This window comes from Nothobranchius furzeri, chromosome 8 (assembly GCF_043380555.1).
Source record: "Nothobranchius furzeri strain GRZ-AD chromosome 8, NfurGRZ-RIMD1, whole genome shotgun sequence".
NCBI lineage: Eukaryota > Metazoa > Chordata > Actinopteri > Cyprinodontiformes > Nothobranchiidae > Nothobranchius > Nothobranchius furzeri.
Window position 1 is genome coordinate 54,822,262 of NC_091748.1, and position 17,432 is coordinate 54,839,693.

A 17,432-nucleotide genomic window follows, 5' to 3' on the forward strand; every position below is an offset into this window, starting at 1 on the left:
ACGCAAACAGTATTTTCCATTCTCGCATTTAATCCGTATTCCCAGACCCCGCGCTCGGCGTTGCCTAGCACGGCCCGCAAACGAGGGGAGGGAGGGGAGAGATGAGAAGGGCGGAGTGAAGAAACAGGTTGTCTGGAGAGACTGAATGGAGGAACAAAAGGATGAAGAGGGTTTGAGGAAGATGGAAGGAGATGGACAAGATAGAAAGAGACTGCCTTGGAAAAAGTGAGCCAGAGGGAAATATAAAGGGATGTCGCCATGGTTATGGTGTGATTGTGGAGGCCCAGCACTTGGGTGAGGAGTATTAATGGTTAGAGGCTGCGAGGTGAGGTAGACGGGGTGGGTGGGGAGGGGGGAGATTCAGGGCCACGGCGGCAGGACGCAATCGGTCATTCACTAGCACACATGAACACACCAGCGCTGCGGTGGTGACAGGGCTGTCCCCCCATGAGCTTCCCTTCCTGCTGATGTGACATACTCACTCCGATAACCTGCCACAGGGGGCAAATGGGGGTGGGGGGCACATCACAATCTGCTTGCAACCCCTCATTAACGCTTTCTCTCAAGCATACATTTGTAGGTTTTCGACTTCAGTTTCCCATCCCTGATTATTGACAGACACCTTATTCAAGGGTGAAAAGAGGTTGTGCGCTCACTGGTGCAAATTAAAGCGTGTGTGTTGGGCGGGGGGGGGGGGGGGGGGGGGAAAGATCTCTACAGGCTCCCTCTGATTATGATTTTCGCAGCTTATCCACGCTTTAATGTAATCGGCTGGCTGAAAATGAAATGCTGCAGGTCTTTTATCAGAATGTCAAAAACAAGCTGGCTTCTAAAGCTTTTTGTTTGTTTATTGTCCATTTCCAACCCGTCTGAGGTTGACGACTGAGGTCGACATTTCTCAAACCGGAACGGTTTTAATTAGAGAAAATGTGTCACAGGTTACGCCTTCTCGCTTAGATTACAGCAGTCATTAATTTTCTAAAAGTTAATGCAGAGTCCAGCATTCGATGCGGATGGTTCTGCAGCCATTCTGCGTTATTAGTGAGCTAATGAGAGACACAGACCTATTAGCGCCCTGATGGCTGCACCTAATGAACAGATAAGTGGGTGTTTTATGTTTTATAGTACACAACAAAAGCTTTTGAGATATTTGGCATTAGTGACGGTGAAGATTGAGGTGGAGCACTAAAGAGGGCCGCAAAGCAACTGGAAATCTGGATAAAAAAGCAAATGAATAGCATCACCACCTCTTGCAATTACAGTTACGTTGTCAGTGAGCAAAGCACTTTACTTGTTCCAGTGCAGCTGCTCATTAGGCAACAGAAAAAGACTGGAGCTATTCTTAGGAGCTCTGCAGGATGACAAACATGTCCCTCCTAAAGCCGCGCTGAGGCAAAAAGACTCAATTATGAGTTTAGCTGCTGCCTCGAATCTCTAAAACAATATTTAGAATTAAATCTAAAGCTTTAATACTACAGAAAATATGAACATTCAGTCATTTTTTTAGTGAACATTTATGTGAACATCCATCCTTTTTCTGTACCTGCTTGCTTATCCACGCTGGGCCGTGGGGGGGCTGGCGTCTACCTCCAGCAGTCTCCGAGCTAACAGTCAGGGTACACCCTGGACAGGTTGCTAGTCCACCGCAGGGCAGCACAGACGCACAGTACGAACAACCAAGCACACACACACCTAATGATAACTTAAACCCTTATCAGATTGACATTCTGGAATATGTGTGGACAATTCAGTCCGGTTTTTAACCAGAAATGTGTTTTCAGACACACCACTTTTGTACCTGAACTTGTCCTTTCGGCTGCCTTCACACAGCAGGGAAAAGTTCCAGATGTGTGTGTGTGGGGGGGGGGGGGGGGCAGACATGGTGCGGCGGGCGTACATGCGTCATTTACCCAAACAAAGCCATTCAGTCAAACATGGCAGACGCAGAGATAGAATTCCTCTCACTGATCGGACTTATGTTAAGCATAATTCTGCACACACGAAGAATAAGAGACCAGGATGATGAAGCTCAGTGGTTAAAAGGAATCACGGAAGCGGTGTGATGCGCTCCGTCGCGAGTCTAGGGAGACGGTACCGTAGGAGGCGAGCTGCCATGGTTCGCCGCATGCTACAGAAGCGAGATATCTAGGTGCGCACAGCGTCCCCCGGTCCCCCCCACCCCCCGTCCGGAACTCGACCTCACCAGTCTGAAGCAGCCACCCTGTCCGTGACAAGTCCGGACCTGTTACTAGGGGCGTCGTCCGGTTAAATTATGGAAAACGTTATCCGGATGTTTGTATTCAGACACAAAGGTCTTACGGACAGAGTCCTGAACATTTCCGTTTTTCATGGCCTGTCTGAAGGGGGCTTTAGAGTAGCCAGTCAACCTGACAGTCATATTTTGGACCATGGGAGGAAATCAGATCTGGAGATAACCCATGTGTGCACAAGTTGAACAAGCAAACAAGACCCCGGGCCGGGATTTGAACCTAGGACCATCTTGCTGCAAGGCAACAGCGTTAACCACCCACCGCCGTGCAGCCCTTTCTGCCAACATATTCATACTTAGGTTTTAGATTTTATTTGGTCTTTCTGGATTATTTTTTTGTGACGGCGCCACCTAGTGACTGACAAATGTATCTCACTAAGCCGTGGTTTCCATTTCCGTATTTCCGGCCGAAAGCAACGCCTCATGATTGCTCTCCTCTAGCCGACAAAACCGAGCTCAAACACATTGTTTTACAATTATTATTCTCATTCTGTTTATTCACATTTATTAAAGACTTACTTAGAGAAACATTTAAAAGTTATTGAGAAAACTAACTGTTCCTTTTGTATCCGCTACTACTTTTGACCACGTTTTGATAGAGAATTATGTAAAATGTTTTGTAGCTTAAGGGTAAAAACTTTTCTTCTGGTGGCACTTTTGAAAGATGCATGGCGTTTGTAGCTATGTGAGCTGTTTGAGTCATGCATGCAAGACAAGATTTCCTGTTCCTTGATTTCCATTGTGTGTGTGTGTGTGTGTGTGTGTGTGTGTGTGTGTGTGTGTGTGTGTGTGTGTGTGTGTGTGTGTGTGTGTGTGTGGTAAACAAGCTGGGGAAAAACACTAGAAGACGAGATTTCTTGATTGATACTCCTCTAAGAGCCCCCCGGGCCATCTGACCAGCTTCTTCATCAGCAGACATACACAGCAACGACTCACCATTTTACTCTTTCGCCTCTTTTTTCCATCATCACATTCCCTCTCTTCGGCCCCGTTTTTCCTTTCACATCCTTTTCAGATTTCTCTCTTATTTCAGACCGAACCTTTGCTGACACGAACGGGAGCCGTGCCCTTTGTGTTTCCGTCTCACTGCTGGATTTGTCAGATGAGGGAGGAGATGATGGAAGCGGGGCAGGGTAAGAAAGAACAGGTTCAGGAAAATCTGAAGCGAGAGGTAATGCCCCACTTAAAGGGGAGATAGGTGAAGGAGTGATGGGAAAACTGATAGTCAGCAGTTGGATGTACAGGAAGAGCACCATAAATACACAAAGGGGTGGACTGTGGAGAAAATACCACAAAGAAAAGATTGATGAGGCATTTTAAAGAGGTGTATCACTTGCCTTCATCCTGTGATCCTCAGGTTAGCATTTTCATTTTTCTTTTCTTTTTTTAGCAGGAGATCTTTGGAGTTTGGAGCCGTGTGAGAAAGCAGATGTCATTATTTGAGCAGATGTAGCTGTTTTATTGTCTCTGTCTGCCTCTTCACTGTTATTGAGACAGAAAACAGCGGGTGTGCTTGAAAAGTCATTTATCCGTCACCCCGAGTGAGGTGACAGGAAATACCCCGTCTGGTTGCTCCCTCCACCCTCACACTGTTTCTGCTAATTGTTAGCAGGCACCAAGAGCATATGCATGTGCCTTACTGCCAATTGCTGTCACCTGTGTCAAGTGTTTTCTTCAAGCAAAAATTTGTTTTTTGGACATATCTGGCTTGTTTTGCCTTCATCCTGAAATGTTAAATGCATGGTGGTGAGTTAAAACATTCAAAGTGTATCCGTGTGTGGACGACAAAGCCACAGGTTCTCATTAGAAGTGAATGAGCCAGATGTTCCCTTTCAGCGAATGAGTGGCATCATTTGAATGTGTGATTTGCATGTGTGTGCCTGGTGCTAACTCTTTGTAATAAAAAAAGGGGCTCAGACAAGAATTGGGTGTTTTGTGGATTCATTAAATCAAATAAAATCCTGCCAAAGCTTCAGTCTGAAAACCCAATAGATAACCACAGACCTGGTAGAGCAGCGAGTAAAGCCAAACCTTTAAGTCGTAATTGTAGAAAAAAAATCAATGTTATTTACAGAATTTGTTTTGCCATTTTTCTGAAAGTTATTTTATAACTTGTTCTAGTCATTCCATTTTTGGTTCTTTTTAAAACACAGGACAGGTTTCTCTTTACCTTGCTAACAGTTTTGTTTGCGTCTGCAAACATCCTCAGAGCTGGCGCCGATGGTGGCATCACTTCCTTCTCCGTTTATGTTCTAGTCATCTTGGTGAAAAGATTTAACTTTTTGTTTTTCAAAAGAAGTTGTTGTTTTTTTCCCCCCAAAACAAAATCCAAATAAATGCTGATAACCCTAACCCTAAAGACCAGGTTTAGATGGAGTTATCCAAGTTTTAGGTTATTTATTAAAAGTGGATAATTGCTACACTAAATCTAAATGGGTTTTTTTCCCCTTCAGACTTGTCTCTGTGGGCCAAAATCTCAATAATGTATCTGTTTTTGAAATACTCAGACCAGCTTGTCTGCTACCAATAACCATGCCACAATCTCCTTTCTTCACCACCACGATGCTCAGTTTGATCTACAGCAAGTTGTCTTCATCACATCTAGATGTCTAAGTCCGCTGAGTTTGCTGCCACGTGATGCCAGCTGGTGTTCCCAATCTAGTGGCTGTTGGGTTTAAATTGCACCTAAGTTTCTGTTTATCTCCTTTCTATTTGATGTCTGACCGCTGTTTTTGTTTGTAGATTATAATGTTTAAACCTACATAAAAGAAGATAAACACAAACATGTTCTAAATTTACATCTACTCACCAGTTCTCACATTCATTGGTTCTTTTCACACCTGATAGTATTTGGAGACTGTCAAAAGTTGGGAGTAAGTTTAATTTAACAATCTCACATTCAGCTCTTCCAGGAAATAACTGAAAAATGTAGGACTTCTGTTCACGTGTGGAAAATAACTACAGATTCCCAGTCAAGTCAGCTTGGCTTTGGCTAAAAAGCTCTATTATTAATAATCATACTTTCTGTGATTGTTACTTTTTAAATACATAATTTTGGAATTTTATTATTTTTTATTTTTTTGCAGGTGACACAATTTTTAAAACATTTAACTTGTTTTCAGTCATTATTTTTGCTACCTATGAATGTTTAGGTTCTGAGGAAATGTCTCTGACTACCTGAAGGACAACTACTGTAGGTTATTGATTAACTTGTTTTAGACTAGTCCAGGTATTCCAGTGGTTTGACTTGCTCAGAGTTCAGGAAGAAAGGTGACTTTGACCAAGATGAAAGATACAGCTGCTTTATTCAAAGTGGTGGGCATTGTTCAACTTAACTTGGTTTTGACGACCAAAAGTTTAGAGAACATCAGCTTTATGATCTAATACAAAACATAAAGATTAACATGAATTTAAGATAACCAAATTATTGATAAAAATGTTCCCTTTCAACTGGTGGTTGCCACCAAAAGCTTATCCCTAATTCAGATGGCTGAGCACAGTTTTAATTAGCAACTAATTCTTTCTAATCATTCTTGTAGCTTATGTGTCTCAACTCTGCTCTCTTTATTCTGATACTCTTTATTATTATTTTTTTGATTTGGCTTTAAATGCAGGTTGACTTGAGCATCTTAATAGTTTTTTAACAGTTTTAACAGTTTTTATTATAGATTGTGACTGTTGTGTGCTCATCTTATTTTAGGTTTTTATTGTTGATTTGTTGTACCTTGATTTGTTTTAGCTTGTACGGCACTTTGGGTGTAGCTTTGCTGCTGTAAATGCGCTCTATAAATAAAATTGACCTTGACCTTATTCGTGGAGCATATTTAAAAATGACAAATGTTCACCCAAGTGATGAGAGTAAAAATACAACCGTGATAAAATTAATCAAAATGGACATAATAAATATATATGAAAATTATTACAAGAAAATACGTAATTGAGAAATTAAGACATTAAAGCTATCAATATTAGGAGTCCAGCTCAATATGAATTTAAAAAAAAGAGTAAAAGGGTGTCTCGTTTGGTAAATGGTCTGCATTTGTACAGTGCTTGCTTAGGGTTGTAAAAAAAACCCAAGGCGCTTCACTACACAATCAGTCATTCACCCATTTACACACACATGCACATCAGGGGCGGATTAAGGACTGAAGAAGATCCGGGGCTTAACACACACACACACACTCACACACACACACACACACACACACACACACACACACACACACACACTCTCACACACACACACACACACACACACACACACACACACACACACACACACACACACACACACACACACACACACACACGTGACACGTACTAGTCAATATCAAATATATATGTCTTGTACCACATAATTTTTAATCTGAAGCTACATATTAAGCATATTCAGGGCAGAGTATTGTTCCTGTTAGTGTTTAGTGTGAGATGATAGTAAATATTCCCTTTCTTTCTCCAACAACTTTACCTGATAGTAAGCTAACTTTAGGCAAACCAGCAGCACAACAAATACTTTCAAATAAGACTCACAAACCTGAGTCAACACCAGTCTCATCAAAGCTGGGGTTCTGTCGTTGTACTTTTGGTCTAAAAAACGTCCTTATGTCCATCTTCACTCATGCGTTTCAGGCAGAGTGTAGAAGAAACAAGGCACTGCAGAAGAAGCCGGCTGCTGAAGGGCTTCTTCTTCAGTGGTGGAGGCTCAGGCAGGCTGTATACAAACTACTGCTAGCTGCTCCCTCTCTGTTAGACTTTGGTACTGCATGTTACTTCCACGTTTGAGATCCAGGGCTTTTCATTAAAGATTCGGGGCTTGAGCCCAGTAGCCGGGCCTAACGCCGCCCCTGATGCACATGCTGGTAATGATGAGCTACAATGTAGCCAAAGCTGCCCTGGGGCACACTGACGGAGGCAAGACTGCTGACCACAGGTGCCACCGGTCCCTCCGACCACCATCAGCAGGCAAGGCGAGTTAAGTGCGTTGTCAAAGGACACAATAGCAGCGTTCTCTGGAGGGAGCTAGGATCGATGCACTCATGAGCTCACTGAGAAACTATTTTTATTTGTTCTTTTTGAAATGTGATGTGCAAACAGTCTTCTACCCATATTTTCTGCATTAGCAGCTGATAGAAAACTGACGAGGAAACAATCATGTCAGAAAAAGCCACACAGGTCTGTCTTGCAACAGTGAAGGCTGTTGTTGATTCTGTGGCCAGGAGAGAGCAGAGTACGTCTCGGCTGGTAGAAACTAACCATTAGCATTAGTAATGAAAAAAAACATAATGCTACATCTTGGCAGAACACAATTGACTTGTGTTATTAGTCAACAAGAAACTTCAGGTTTGCAGTATTTTACCCAAGAAAGAAGAGTGAACTAAAGCAGAGGAAGAGTTGAGTGGTTGTTAGCCAATCAGAAGCGAGACTAGGGTTAGGAATGGAAAACTGGTTCTTGTTGAGAACCGGTTCCCATTGTTTCAATTCCTGGGAATCGTTTGCCACTTTTACAAACGATTCCCCTTATCAATTCCAGTCAGCGTGAATGACGTCACCACGCATGTTGTGTAGCTTACGGAAGCAGGAAACATGGCGTCTTAAGTGGCACAAATGCGCTAAAATTTGATTATATCTTACAAGAAAGGATTACAACTGGGTAACTTGCATTAATTAGATAGTAGATATTTCATCAAGGGAAGGAGGCATTTGGGCACAAAATACGAGATAACTTGGAGTTAATGACGTGTTTTGACCTGCTATGGATTAATGAATTTCAACGCAGCAGCAGCTGTGGCATTTGCACGTTCTCTCCTGTTACTACTGCAGGTAACTTATCAACTAACCCTGCATATTGTGTTAGTGTCATTTCCCTTATAAATACACAAGTCCACACTAGCAGACTCCAGCGACTAAAGTTCGATCTGTGTAGATCCACTCCTCAAAAGCTGCAGCAACACTGCTACAAACGGAGCATAAGGAGAACATTTAGAAAGATGTGTCCAACCGATATAGGTACAACCGATTGTTTATCATAAATAATCCAACAATTACTGTATAATCCAGGAGGCCTTGTGCTATTGGTTTTGTGCCAACTATTGAACTACTCTGGCATTGATAAGGACTGATAAGGAATTGGATCGGCAGACTGAATCGACAATGCCATTGATGTTGGTAAAAACTTATCAATTACCACCCCTAAGCGAGATGCATACATTTCATGAATATTGATGAACAAAATTCAAAATTCTGCCATTTTCCTCCCCCACTTCACCAACTAACTTCGACTTCCAGAAACTTCCAGGGCTTTTTTTTTTCTTTACAGAAAATGACTCACGAGGCATTCATTCACACTAGAAACCACAGTAGATTTATTGAACATGACCTGGTAGGGCATCTGGCTACGATGCCTCCCTGGTGAGGTTTTCTGGGCACATTCAACCGGGAAGAAACTAAAGGGAAGACCCAGGACATGCTGGAGGCACCATGTTTCTCGGCTGGCCAGGGAACACCTTGGGATTTCCCCAGAACTGCTGGCCCAAGTGGCTGGAAAGAGGAAAGACTGGGCCTCTCTGCTTAGGCTGCTGCTCCCGCGACCCAGCCTCGGATAAGCGGACGATGATGGATGGATGGACCTGGTAGGCTGTTCCAGAGTCTGCAACCTGTTCCATATTTTGCTGATCTAAGCGACCTGACTGGTGCAAAATGGTGAAAGCCCGAAAGAGTTTGGATTGCTACCTCATTAGGAAACTTTAAAAAACAAAAAATAATGATTTTAAACTAGATTCTAAACTGAACTGGAAACCAGTGTAGTGAGGCCAGTTGTGTATGAGAAGGTGTGAAACTGACGGGCAGCGGAGTGGGGCAGCTGTGGTGTTTTGGGGCTCTCTGGAGCGTTTTTGTACACACGTATGCGTGGACCTGTGTTTGCGTGCGTGTCTTCCACTGAGAAGTGCCAGGCCACTCTTTAATCCTGGCATCGGCGGCGGTGCGGCTCGCTCCAGATGGGGCCATTGTACTGCGCCACGCATAAATAATTTAAAGAGAGCCAGAGAAAGTGGCAGAGTGCGTCTGCCTGCTCAATAATTAACCAGGGAAGGGGAGAAGCGTGTATGTACAGCCGAGTCTTTCTCAAAACGCCCATTCAGATGGCCTTTGATGTCGCCGGCTTGGGGGGTCTTTGGATTGTCGGCTCATTAAGATGTCACCCCTCTCTTCCTTTTTATTTGTTTAGTGATCCGGTTCTGCAGAGAATGAGAGCTGAATTTCCATTGAGATACCGGCACCGATGCATAATGTGCCTCTGTTCACGTGGAAGGCAGCAGTAATGGCTGTTTCAGTAGTCGGCCACGGTATATAATGAGCTATTTTCAGTTCTGCCTCCCAGTGCACCGTCTGTTGCTCTCCAGCTGTAGGTAGAACATCGAAGGGAGTATTATTTATGCTCCTGCGCATCTCATTTCCTCCATCACGCTGTTGTCTGTGTTGCATCACACCTTTAGTTGGTATTGATGCATCTGCCAAGCAGCCATTTCTCATCATTTAAAGTTCCTATAAATAACCCAACTTCTGGCCTCTCTTTTTCACTTTGTTTTCTCAGCTTTTTCAGTCTCACACATGACTTATTACTGTAAACACTGCTTCTGAAGCACTAACTCTTTGGTTTTTGCCTGTGTTGGAAGCAATGTGACCGGGAGTATATTGCATTACCTTTCCTCATGACAGGAGGCATAGTTAACTACTCTTGACACCGCATGCATGCCAACTCCACACATACTGCACCGCCTCTCACTTCCATCCTCTATGGGGCTTCGTTCACTTCCCCCTTTCTCACATCTCCGCCTCGCATTAAAAATCCTCCTCTAAAGCTCAGGTCTCACCTCATCATCATCACTTCTTCTCTCACCTACTTGGTTGTGGTTTTAAAAGCCCGTCTGCTGTTCTCTCGCTCCCTTTTTGTCTCACCTCCTCCCTGCTCCCCTTTACTCTTATTAGAAATGAGGGAGTTGTCGGAGTTGCCCTGGCCTGCCCCAGTGGGTCAGCTGGAGGAGCAGCAGCCCCCCGTCAGAGAGCAAGGTGACCTCTCACCCTGAACATTCTGCACCCCTCTGCCCTCATTGCTTTCCTTTATCTGCCTGAACACAAACACACGTAAGCCGTTCAGACCTTTATGACCCTGTTGTTGGACATCTGCTCCACCCCCTCAGCGGCCTGCATATGCAGCACCTGCATCTGTTCCTGCCTTTAGCAACTGTTGAATGTTGGAAACACTGACATTTAGCTTCATGTAATAAAAATGCCCTTTAATTTTGAATTTAAGGTCCTACAGAAGATGTTTTGTGAAAGCTTAAAATGTGGAAGATTTGTGTCTGAAATAAAACTTGCAGAGTATATAATGAATCAAACAGAAACAAAAACTCAAACTTCCTGTTTCCCATCTGCCCTGAAGGGCTCATCACTTCCAGTAACTAAAAGGATGCTGGTAGTTGTGTTGTAGTCTGACCGTGACCCGCTGTTTATCAGTATGACCCATCCCTCCCTAATCCTCCTCCGTGGTTTAGCAGCAGTCGCATATCTGGTGTTTGCTCCAGTCTGACTGTGAGGTTTAATCCCCTTAGATCATATTGCTGCGTAAATAACATGACTCACTGTTTCTGCCCACAGTGCAGTTTGAAGGTGCAGAGTGGGATCGCACGTCGTCGCCCACTGAGCGGTTGCGTCCTCCCGGGCCCAGATCCAGCCCGCTAGCAGGAGGGGGAATGAAGTACAGATCACCGCATGAAAGCCCCACGATGATGGGGGAGAGGGTGGACGCCACTCTCCCTCTGGAGCAGCAGGTGTATGTATGATTAAACCCATAGAAACACTTGTTTCTGTATCTGAACATCACATTCTTGGTTGGAGATCTAAATTAAATCCAGGTATTTTGCAAAGAGCATTACAGAGACTCGTAAAAACCAATGTTGTGCAGTAAATTTGGCTGTAGCCAGATTTAAATGCTTCTGAATAGCTTACACGTGCACAATTATCAAATTATTTTCCAAAAGTACTCGTAAATGTGTGAATGTGGACGGAAGCATTTGGTTTTATTGCCTTGCTCTGATCTATTAAGAGCCTGAACATATTCAAATGAAGCTGTTATGTGTTTCAGCTCAGCAGAACTGGGAAAGGTTAGAATGATAACTAATTAAGTCGAAGCTTTCAAGGCGTACGCTTACTTTTGTCTCCCTTTCAACCATCATTGGTGCAATTTATGTCCTGTCTCTACACATAAAGAGATGTTTTGCTAATGAAACTCGTGCACATGGCACCCCTTAAGCACAGATGTTTTGTGCACACACACACATAAACTTTTATGCTCTGTTAATCCATTATGGGCTCTTTAAGGCTGTTTAAACTTGAAAGGAATTTTTTTTTTTGTCTTCCATGTTTCTAGATTATATTTCCACTTCTTGCCATATTTTTTTTTATTGTTGTTTTGGTTCTAACAGATGGTACCACGGTTCACTGTCCCGCTCAGAGGCGGAGTCGCTGCTAACGCTGTGTAAAGAGTGTAGCTACCTGGTGAGGAACAGCCAGACAAACCGCTCTGACTACACCCTGTCTCTACGGTAAGACGCACGCCTACAGCGCTGTTTCAATAAACCTATTTTATTCATTTTCGCTACCAAGGAGTCAGATTTCCTCACAAAAATTAAATAACTAAATCTGGAATTAAAATGATGGAAAGGTATCCAAAATAAACTTTTAATAACCTTGAGAAATCCGGAAATCTACTCATTGAGACTATTTTAAAAAGATTACACATAAACTTGGATTTTTGGGAACAAAGTATAAAGAAACAGCACAATTTAAAAGGAGAAGCTTCTAAAATCCTCGAGGGTGTGTGTGAAAGTGTGTGTGTGCATTTGAGGGAGCTTGAGCCGCTCATCTCATATCGTATTCCCCCACGCCTCTCCCATCTGTCTCTCGCTCTTCCCTCTCATCTCCCATCACCTTCACTTTAGATTACCGCCACACTGATTCCTCTCCTGATGCTCATATGCAGGACCCAATACTGCTTATCTGGTCAAATCTCTCCCTTGTAATTACAATCATGATCCATTGTGCTGGCCTCACACTGGTCTCCCATCATCAGTCTGTCCTCTCACCATCCTTGGCCTCTCGTTCTGTGGCCCTCCTCCTTAGCCCCAACGGGGCCGCTAAAGTGGTAATCAGGCAGGTAGCGCACACTTCAGTGCACACATCATCCTCCACAGAAGCACTAATGAATATGAATTACCTTCTGTGGGACACCCAAGAAAAGAATTAGGCAGCAAAAAGGGTGGCTGAGGGGTGTGGAGTCGCCGTGTTGTGCTGACATACGAACAAGCTACTCATTTACATGTATGAAGTGCTTTCGACACACGTGCGCACACACACATGCTTTCTGAAGCAACAAGGTCAGTACTGGGACTGTTTCCCGATCTGGGACACGTTAGCTTTGGAGAGTTGCATTGTTTCATCTAAGCTGATGCTACTCATCAAGCTCAAAGTGTGCCATGGATTTTAAAGAGCGCTTCTGTTTAACAGCCACCTTACGACTGATGGTGCATTTAGACAGTTACTTTTAGGGTGGTGTGAGATCTTTAGATATCTTAACTGATGATCAAGTTGCCTATCCTTTCTCAGTGGCCTAGTGGTAGAGTGTCCGCCCTGAGACTGGGAGATATGGGTTTCGATTCCTGGTCGGGTCATACCAAAGACTTTGAAAAAATGGGACCCAATGCCTCCCTGCTTGACACTCAGCATTAAAGGGTTGGATTGGGGGGGTTAAACTACCAAATAGTTCCCGAGCGCGGCTGTGTCTGCAGCTCACTGCTCCCCCAGGGGATGGGTCAAATGCGGAGAACAAATTTTGCACACACACCTGTGTGTGTGACAACTAATGGGACTTTAACTTTAAACACCAGAGCAAAAGGGATATGAAGCTGGAAATCATTTAAAAGGTCAAATTTAAACTTATTCTGACTTTTTAAACCTGCATTCAGCAGTTTTGACAAACCTTGTGCAGTATTTCTGATGCTTCCACGTATGGACGTAATTTTCAACTTAGAAAGGGGGAGGGATCTTTACAGTATGCTCTAATGGGAAACAGGATTCAACACAAACGGTTGTTTTCTGCTTGGTCCTAGAACTCAACCAGTGTCAATTTAATACAGCGTAATATTGTTTTTGGATAGTAAAAAGTGCAGGGGTCAAAACTTGACTTTGGAAAAAGTGGGGGGGACATGTCCCGCCTGAACCCCCCCCCCCCCCCCCCCCCAAATTACATCCATGCTTCCACGTTGGATTTCAGTCTCTAATTAATCTGATTACTCAGAATATTTTGGTCTGCATAAATATATGGTTATCCACTACTTGCTTGTATTAGTTCATTTCATCCATTATGGGCTTTAACCCTCCCACGGTCTTTATGGGTGACCCCGCAAGGAAAGTTGACCATGGAGCAGGATTGATGGTTTATCCCTTGAGGTCCACGTGGCAGGGGTGAGGTGGTGCTCACTCCTCACCCCTGCCACGTGGACCCAAGGGATAAACCATCAACCCTGCTCAATGGTCAACTTTCCTCATGGGGTCACCCTCATTAGGACAGTGAGGGTTTAATGATTAGAAGACATTTTTACATCTAGTTGATGAATAGATTAATAGATAAACAACATATATTTTGTAACTTTTAACATCACTGACTGCATGAAACATTGAGTCCAATTTTAAGAAATGACGTGTTATTCTAAAGGCCTCGTGTGTGTTGAGAAATGGCCTCAGATTTTATTATAAGTATAAATGATCCATCAGTGTGTTACATTAATAAGAGCCTGAGTCTGCTGCTTTTTTGGTTTATGAGGATTAATACTACTAATATCAGCAATTCAGATCAATCTTTTTTGTAGAGTATTTTCTTTAAACACAAATGTCATAAATGTTTTAAAGGGGAAGCTCTTGATTTACCGCTCAATCTACGTTTCCACCCTCATCTATGGTCACGAGCTTTGGGTGAAAGGATGAGATCACAGATACAAACTTGAGTTTTTCTCTGCAGGTTCGGTCCAGTTTTTGTAGCACCAGCCCGCCTCTGCATGGCCTGGTTTTGTTCATACCATGAAGTCTGTGGTGTTTTCCTTAAGTTAGTAATCAAAGGCAGCCGTGAGCAGTGTTGCGTTTGGAGAGTATTATCACTGAGACTGCTGTGTGCTCATCACGGCTGTTTGTGCTCACACTGCCACGGCTGGAGCAGTTCCACGCTGCGGTCAGAAGATGTTTACTCCACTGCATCCAAAATGATCATGAATGGCACATACAGGAAGCCTCTGCTGGCTCATTCTACCCACCAAGAGGCTCTAGGCACTAGGTGTGTTAGCTTCACACAAAGTGGACCGCTGGAGAGCAGGTCCAACGGTCAACTGAGCATGGAAAGCGCACAGATTACCCAGATATGAACACAATTAACCTGCCAGGGCTGCACCGGCTCGACCCGGATGTGAAAGCCTCGTCTGGTCGGGGAACACCTTAGGATTTCCCTGGAGAAGCTGGCCCAAGTGGCTGAGGAGAGGGGAGTCTGGGTGTCTTATGGGCTCGACACACGGGAGGCGACAAACGACTGCGATCAGCGAAATTTGTCACCGTCGCTTTTATTACCTGACACACGGGAGGCGATCCGCGGCAGCGGCCAGCGGCAAAGCCATCTACGCGTTCTGTTCCATGGCGAAATCGAAACAGGTTGGAGGGAATTAAGGTTATTTAAGCGGTTCAGAGTTAATAAAGCGGTAGATATGATGTTTCACAAGGTGCTGCTAGAGTTATGTGAAATCTTACTTTTGATTTTACTATAAAACATAATAATAATCAACTTCTCCTTCATGTTTGCTCGGAGATGTACGGAGCATCCTGTCCGCTCATTGGTCAGTGAATGAAACCTCCGTTGATTGGTCCTCGTCCGAGCGACATCGATGAAAAGTTGAAAATGTTTCAACTTTCTGGGATTGCGTCGCTGTGTCGTCCGTGCACGACACGTGCACGAGCGCAAAATTTCACACGCACGTTTTTCGCGTTTCGCTTGGTAGGAGAGAGACCCGCGATTATCGCTTTGTCACGCATGTCTCATTGAAAATGAATGGAGGAGAGGCGATGTCGCCTCCCGTGTGTCGAGCCCATTAGGCTGCTGCCTGCAGATAAGTAGAGGAAAATAACATATTGCTAATGTCTTGAGATCTGATATTTTTATAAAACTGTTCAAATTGGAACAAAATGGGTTTAAAGAAGATTCTTCTCTTTTTGTGGGATTGGAAGCAGCAACGGGGTGTTGGAGCTGCCATGATGCCAGTGTAACCTTCACAGAGGACGTTTTTATATCAAAACAACTTGTTCCAACTATACTCTGTTGGGAACAAAAATCCCTGTTTTTTCCGTTTGTTATCTGTCCTTGAGATGTGAGCCTCGCCGCCTGTTTGCCGATATCACACAGAAATGTGAACAATGCTTTGGCGTGACTGAATGCAGGTTTTTAAATGACATCAAGTCAAGTCGGTGACAAAACAAACAGACGTACCGAATTCTCACCAACATGTTGGAAGGTAGGACGAGGAGGAGAATAAATAAAACCACTGGAGTGACCAGAGATCAGCTGGGTCAGGACGAGCTGCGTGTTGCTCGCTGCTTTTCAGAATGTAATTTGGTTTTCTGAACAATGATAATTATGCTGACCGGTTTCAGCCCCAGTCTTTTCCTCTGCTACTATAATTAGACATCCATCATCATGAAACTCATGAAACGCTGGCTCTTAAAGGGGAAGTCCTTTCATTGCTGCCCAGGTCTTAAAGGGGAAGTGAGTCCACCTCCGCAGCACCATAAATCTTTTCAGTGTCATTACTTCATCTATCCTTCGTTCTGTTCATCATTTCATCTTTGTGATGGTAACTTTTTGTTGGAATCCGTGCCACTGCCACTCACGCTATTCCATGTGACTAAATGTTTTATTCATGTACTGTATCTCTCCCCCGCTCTCTCTCTCTCCTGTTGTCTCTTTCCTACACACATTCCTGTTTTTTTTCTTCCTCCTCCACAGGAGCTGCCAGGGTTTCATGCACATGAAGTTCATCCAGTGTAAAGATGGAAAGTGCGTGCTCGGACAGAACAGTCCACCCTTTGACACCATTCCAGAGGCCATCCACTTTTACACCACACACAAACTCCCAATCCGAGGTGCCGAGCACCTGTCCCTGCTGTTTCCTGTGCAGGTTCAGACACTCTGAATATAAACTGTGATCAGACACAGAAGAGACGAATGTCAGTCCGAAGAATCTCAGCACAGCGACTCTACTCTATCTGGATTGAGTGATTCAGTGCACCGGAGGCTCACGCCCTCACAGCTGTTGAATCTGTGCCAAAAATGTCTAATTTCCTGGGGATTGATTCACGTGAAATGCAATACCTGAACTCCAGGCACCTCTTCTGTAACCCCTTCCTCTGATCTTTGTGCTCAACCAAGCGAGCTGACTTCAGGACGTCTGCTCTTCACTTGGCTGCATTTCTCTCTCAGCTGATGGAAATGCACTGGATGTCAGCAGAGCAGCTGCAGCACAGAAAGCCAGCGTATTGTGAATGTACTGGTGCTCCAGTCTGTAAGACCAGAGGAACCGTCATAAGTTATTGCTGTTCCACCACTTGAAAAAAAGAAATTGCTGTTGTTGGATGAGAACCTTGAAAATCATATTGTACTGTTTTTTATTTTTGTGTTTTAAACAGAATCAACAAGTCATATAAAATAACTCCTTTTTATGTTTTACATGTTTTTTTGTTTTGCAAATTTTGGGGAAAATAGAAGCTTTTATATCTTTTATATTATATTTTGCTTATTGTAAACAATTATTTCCCGTTAGTGTCAGTCATTGTTTTTGCTGAAGGTTAATTGACACATTTTGTGTGTGTGTGTGTGGGTGTGTTTTTTTGTCAAATGTAATTAAAAGAAGACTGTTGCATTGGTACTCATGTTGAATTAAAGGACATCTTGTGCAACTTATGTTGCATTGTTTAAAATCCAGACTTTGACTTCTGTGATTGTGTCATGTCTGATTTTGAAGTATTTTTTGACCATTTAAATTTGTAGTCATGCATAAAAAGATTTTAAAAAATT

At 43.6% G+C, this 17,432-nt stretch overlaps 1 protein-coding gene across 3 annotated transcripts in view; it reads left to right on the plus strand.

Annotated features, from left to right (window-relative positions):
- Nucleotides 1-17,181, plus strand: part of shdb (Src homology 2 domain containing transforming protein D, b) — a 32,477-nt gene extending 15,296 nt beyond the window's left edge. The window contains exons 5-8 of one of the 3 annotated variants that reach the window (XM_015971411.3): nucleotides 10,256-10,336; nucleotides 10,925-11,099; nucleotides 11,752-11,871; nucleotides 16,365-17,181. In XM_015971411.3, the coding sequence (XP_015826897.3) occupies nucleotides 10,256-10,336; nucleotides 10,925-11,099; nucleotides 11,752-11,871; nucleotides 16,365-16,551 (563 nt within the window). In that variant the 3' untranslated portion in view covers nucleotides 16,552-17,181. The remainder of the gene's footprint in view (nucleotides 1-10,255; nucleotides 10,337-10,924; nucleotides 11,100-11,751; nucleotides 11,872-16,364) is intronic. The other 2 variants (XM_015971412.3, XM_015971414.3) reach the window with 2 other exon arrangements.
- Nucleotides 17,182-17,432: the final 251 nt, after the last annotated feature.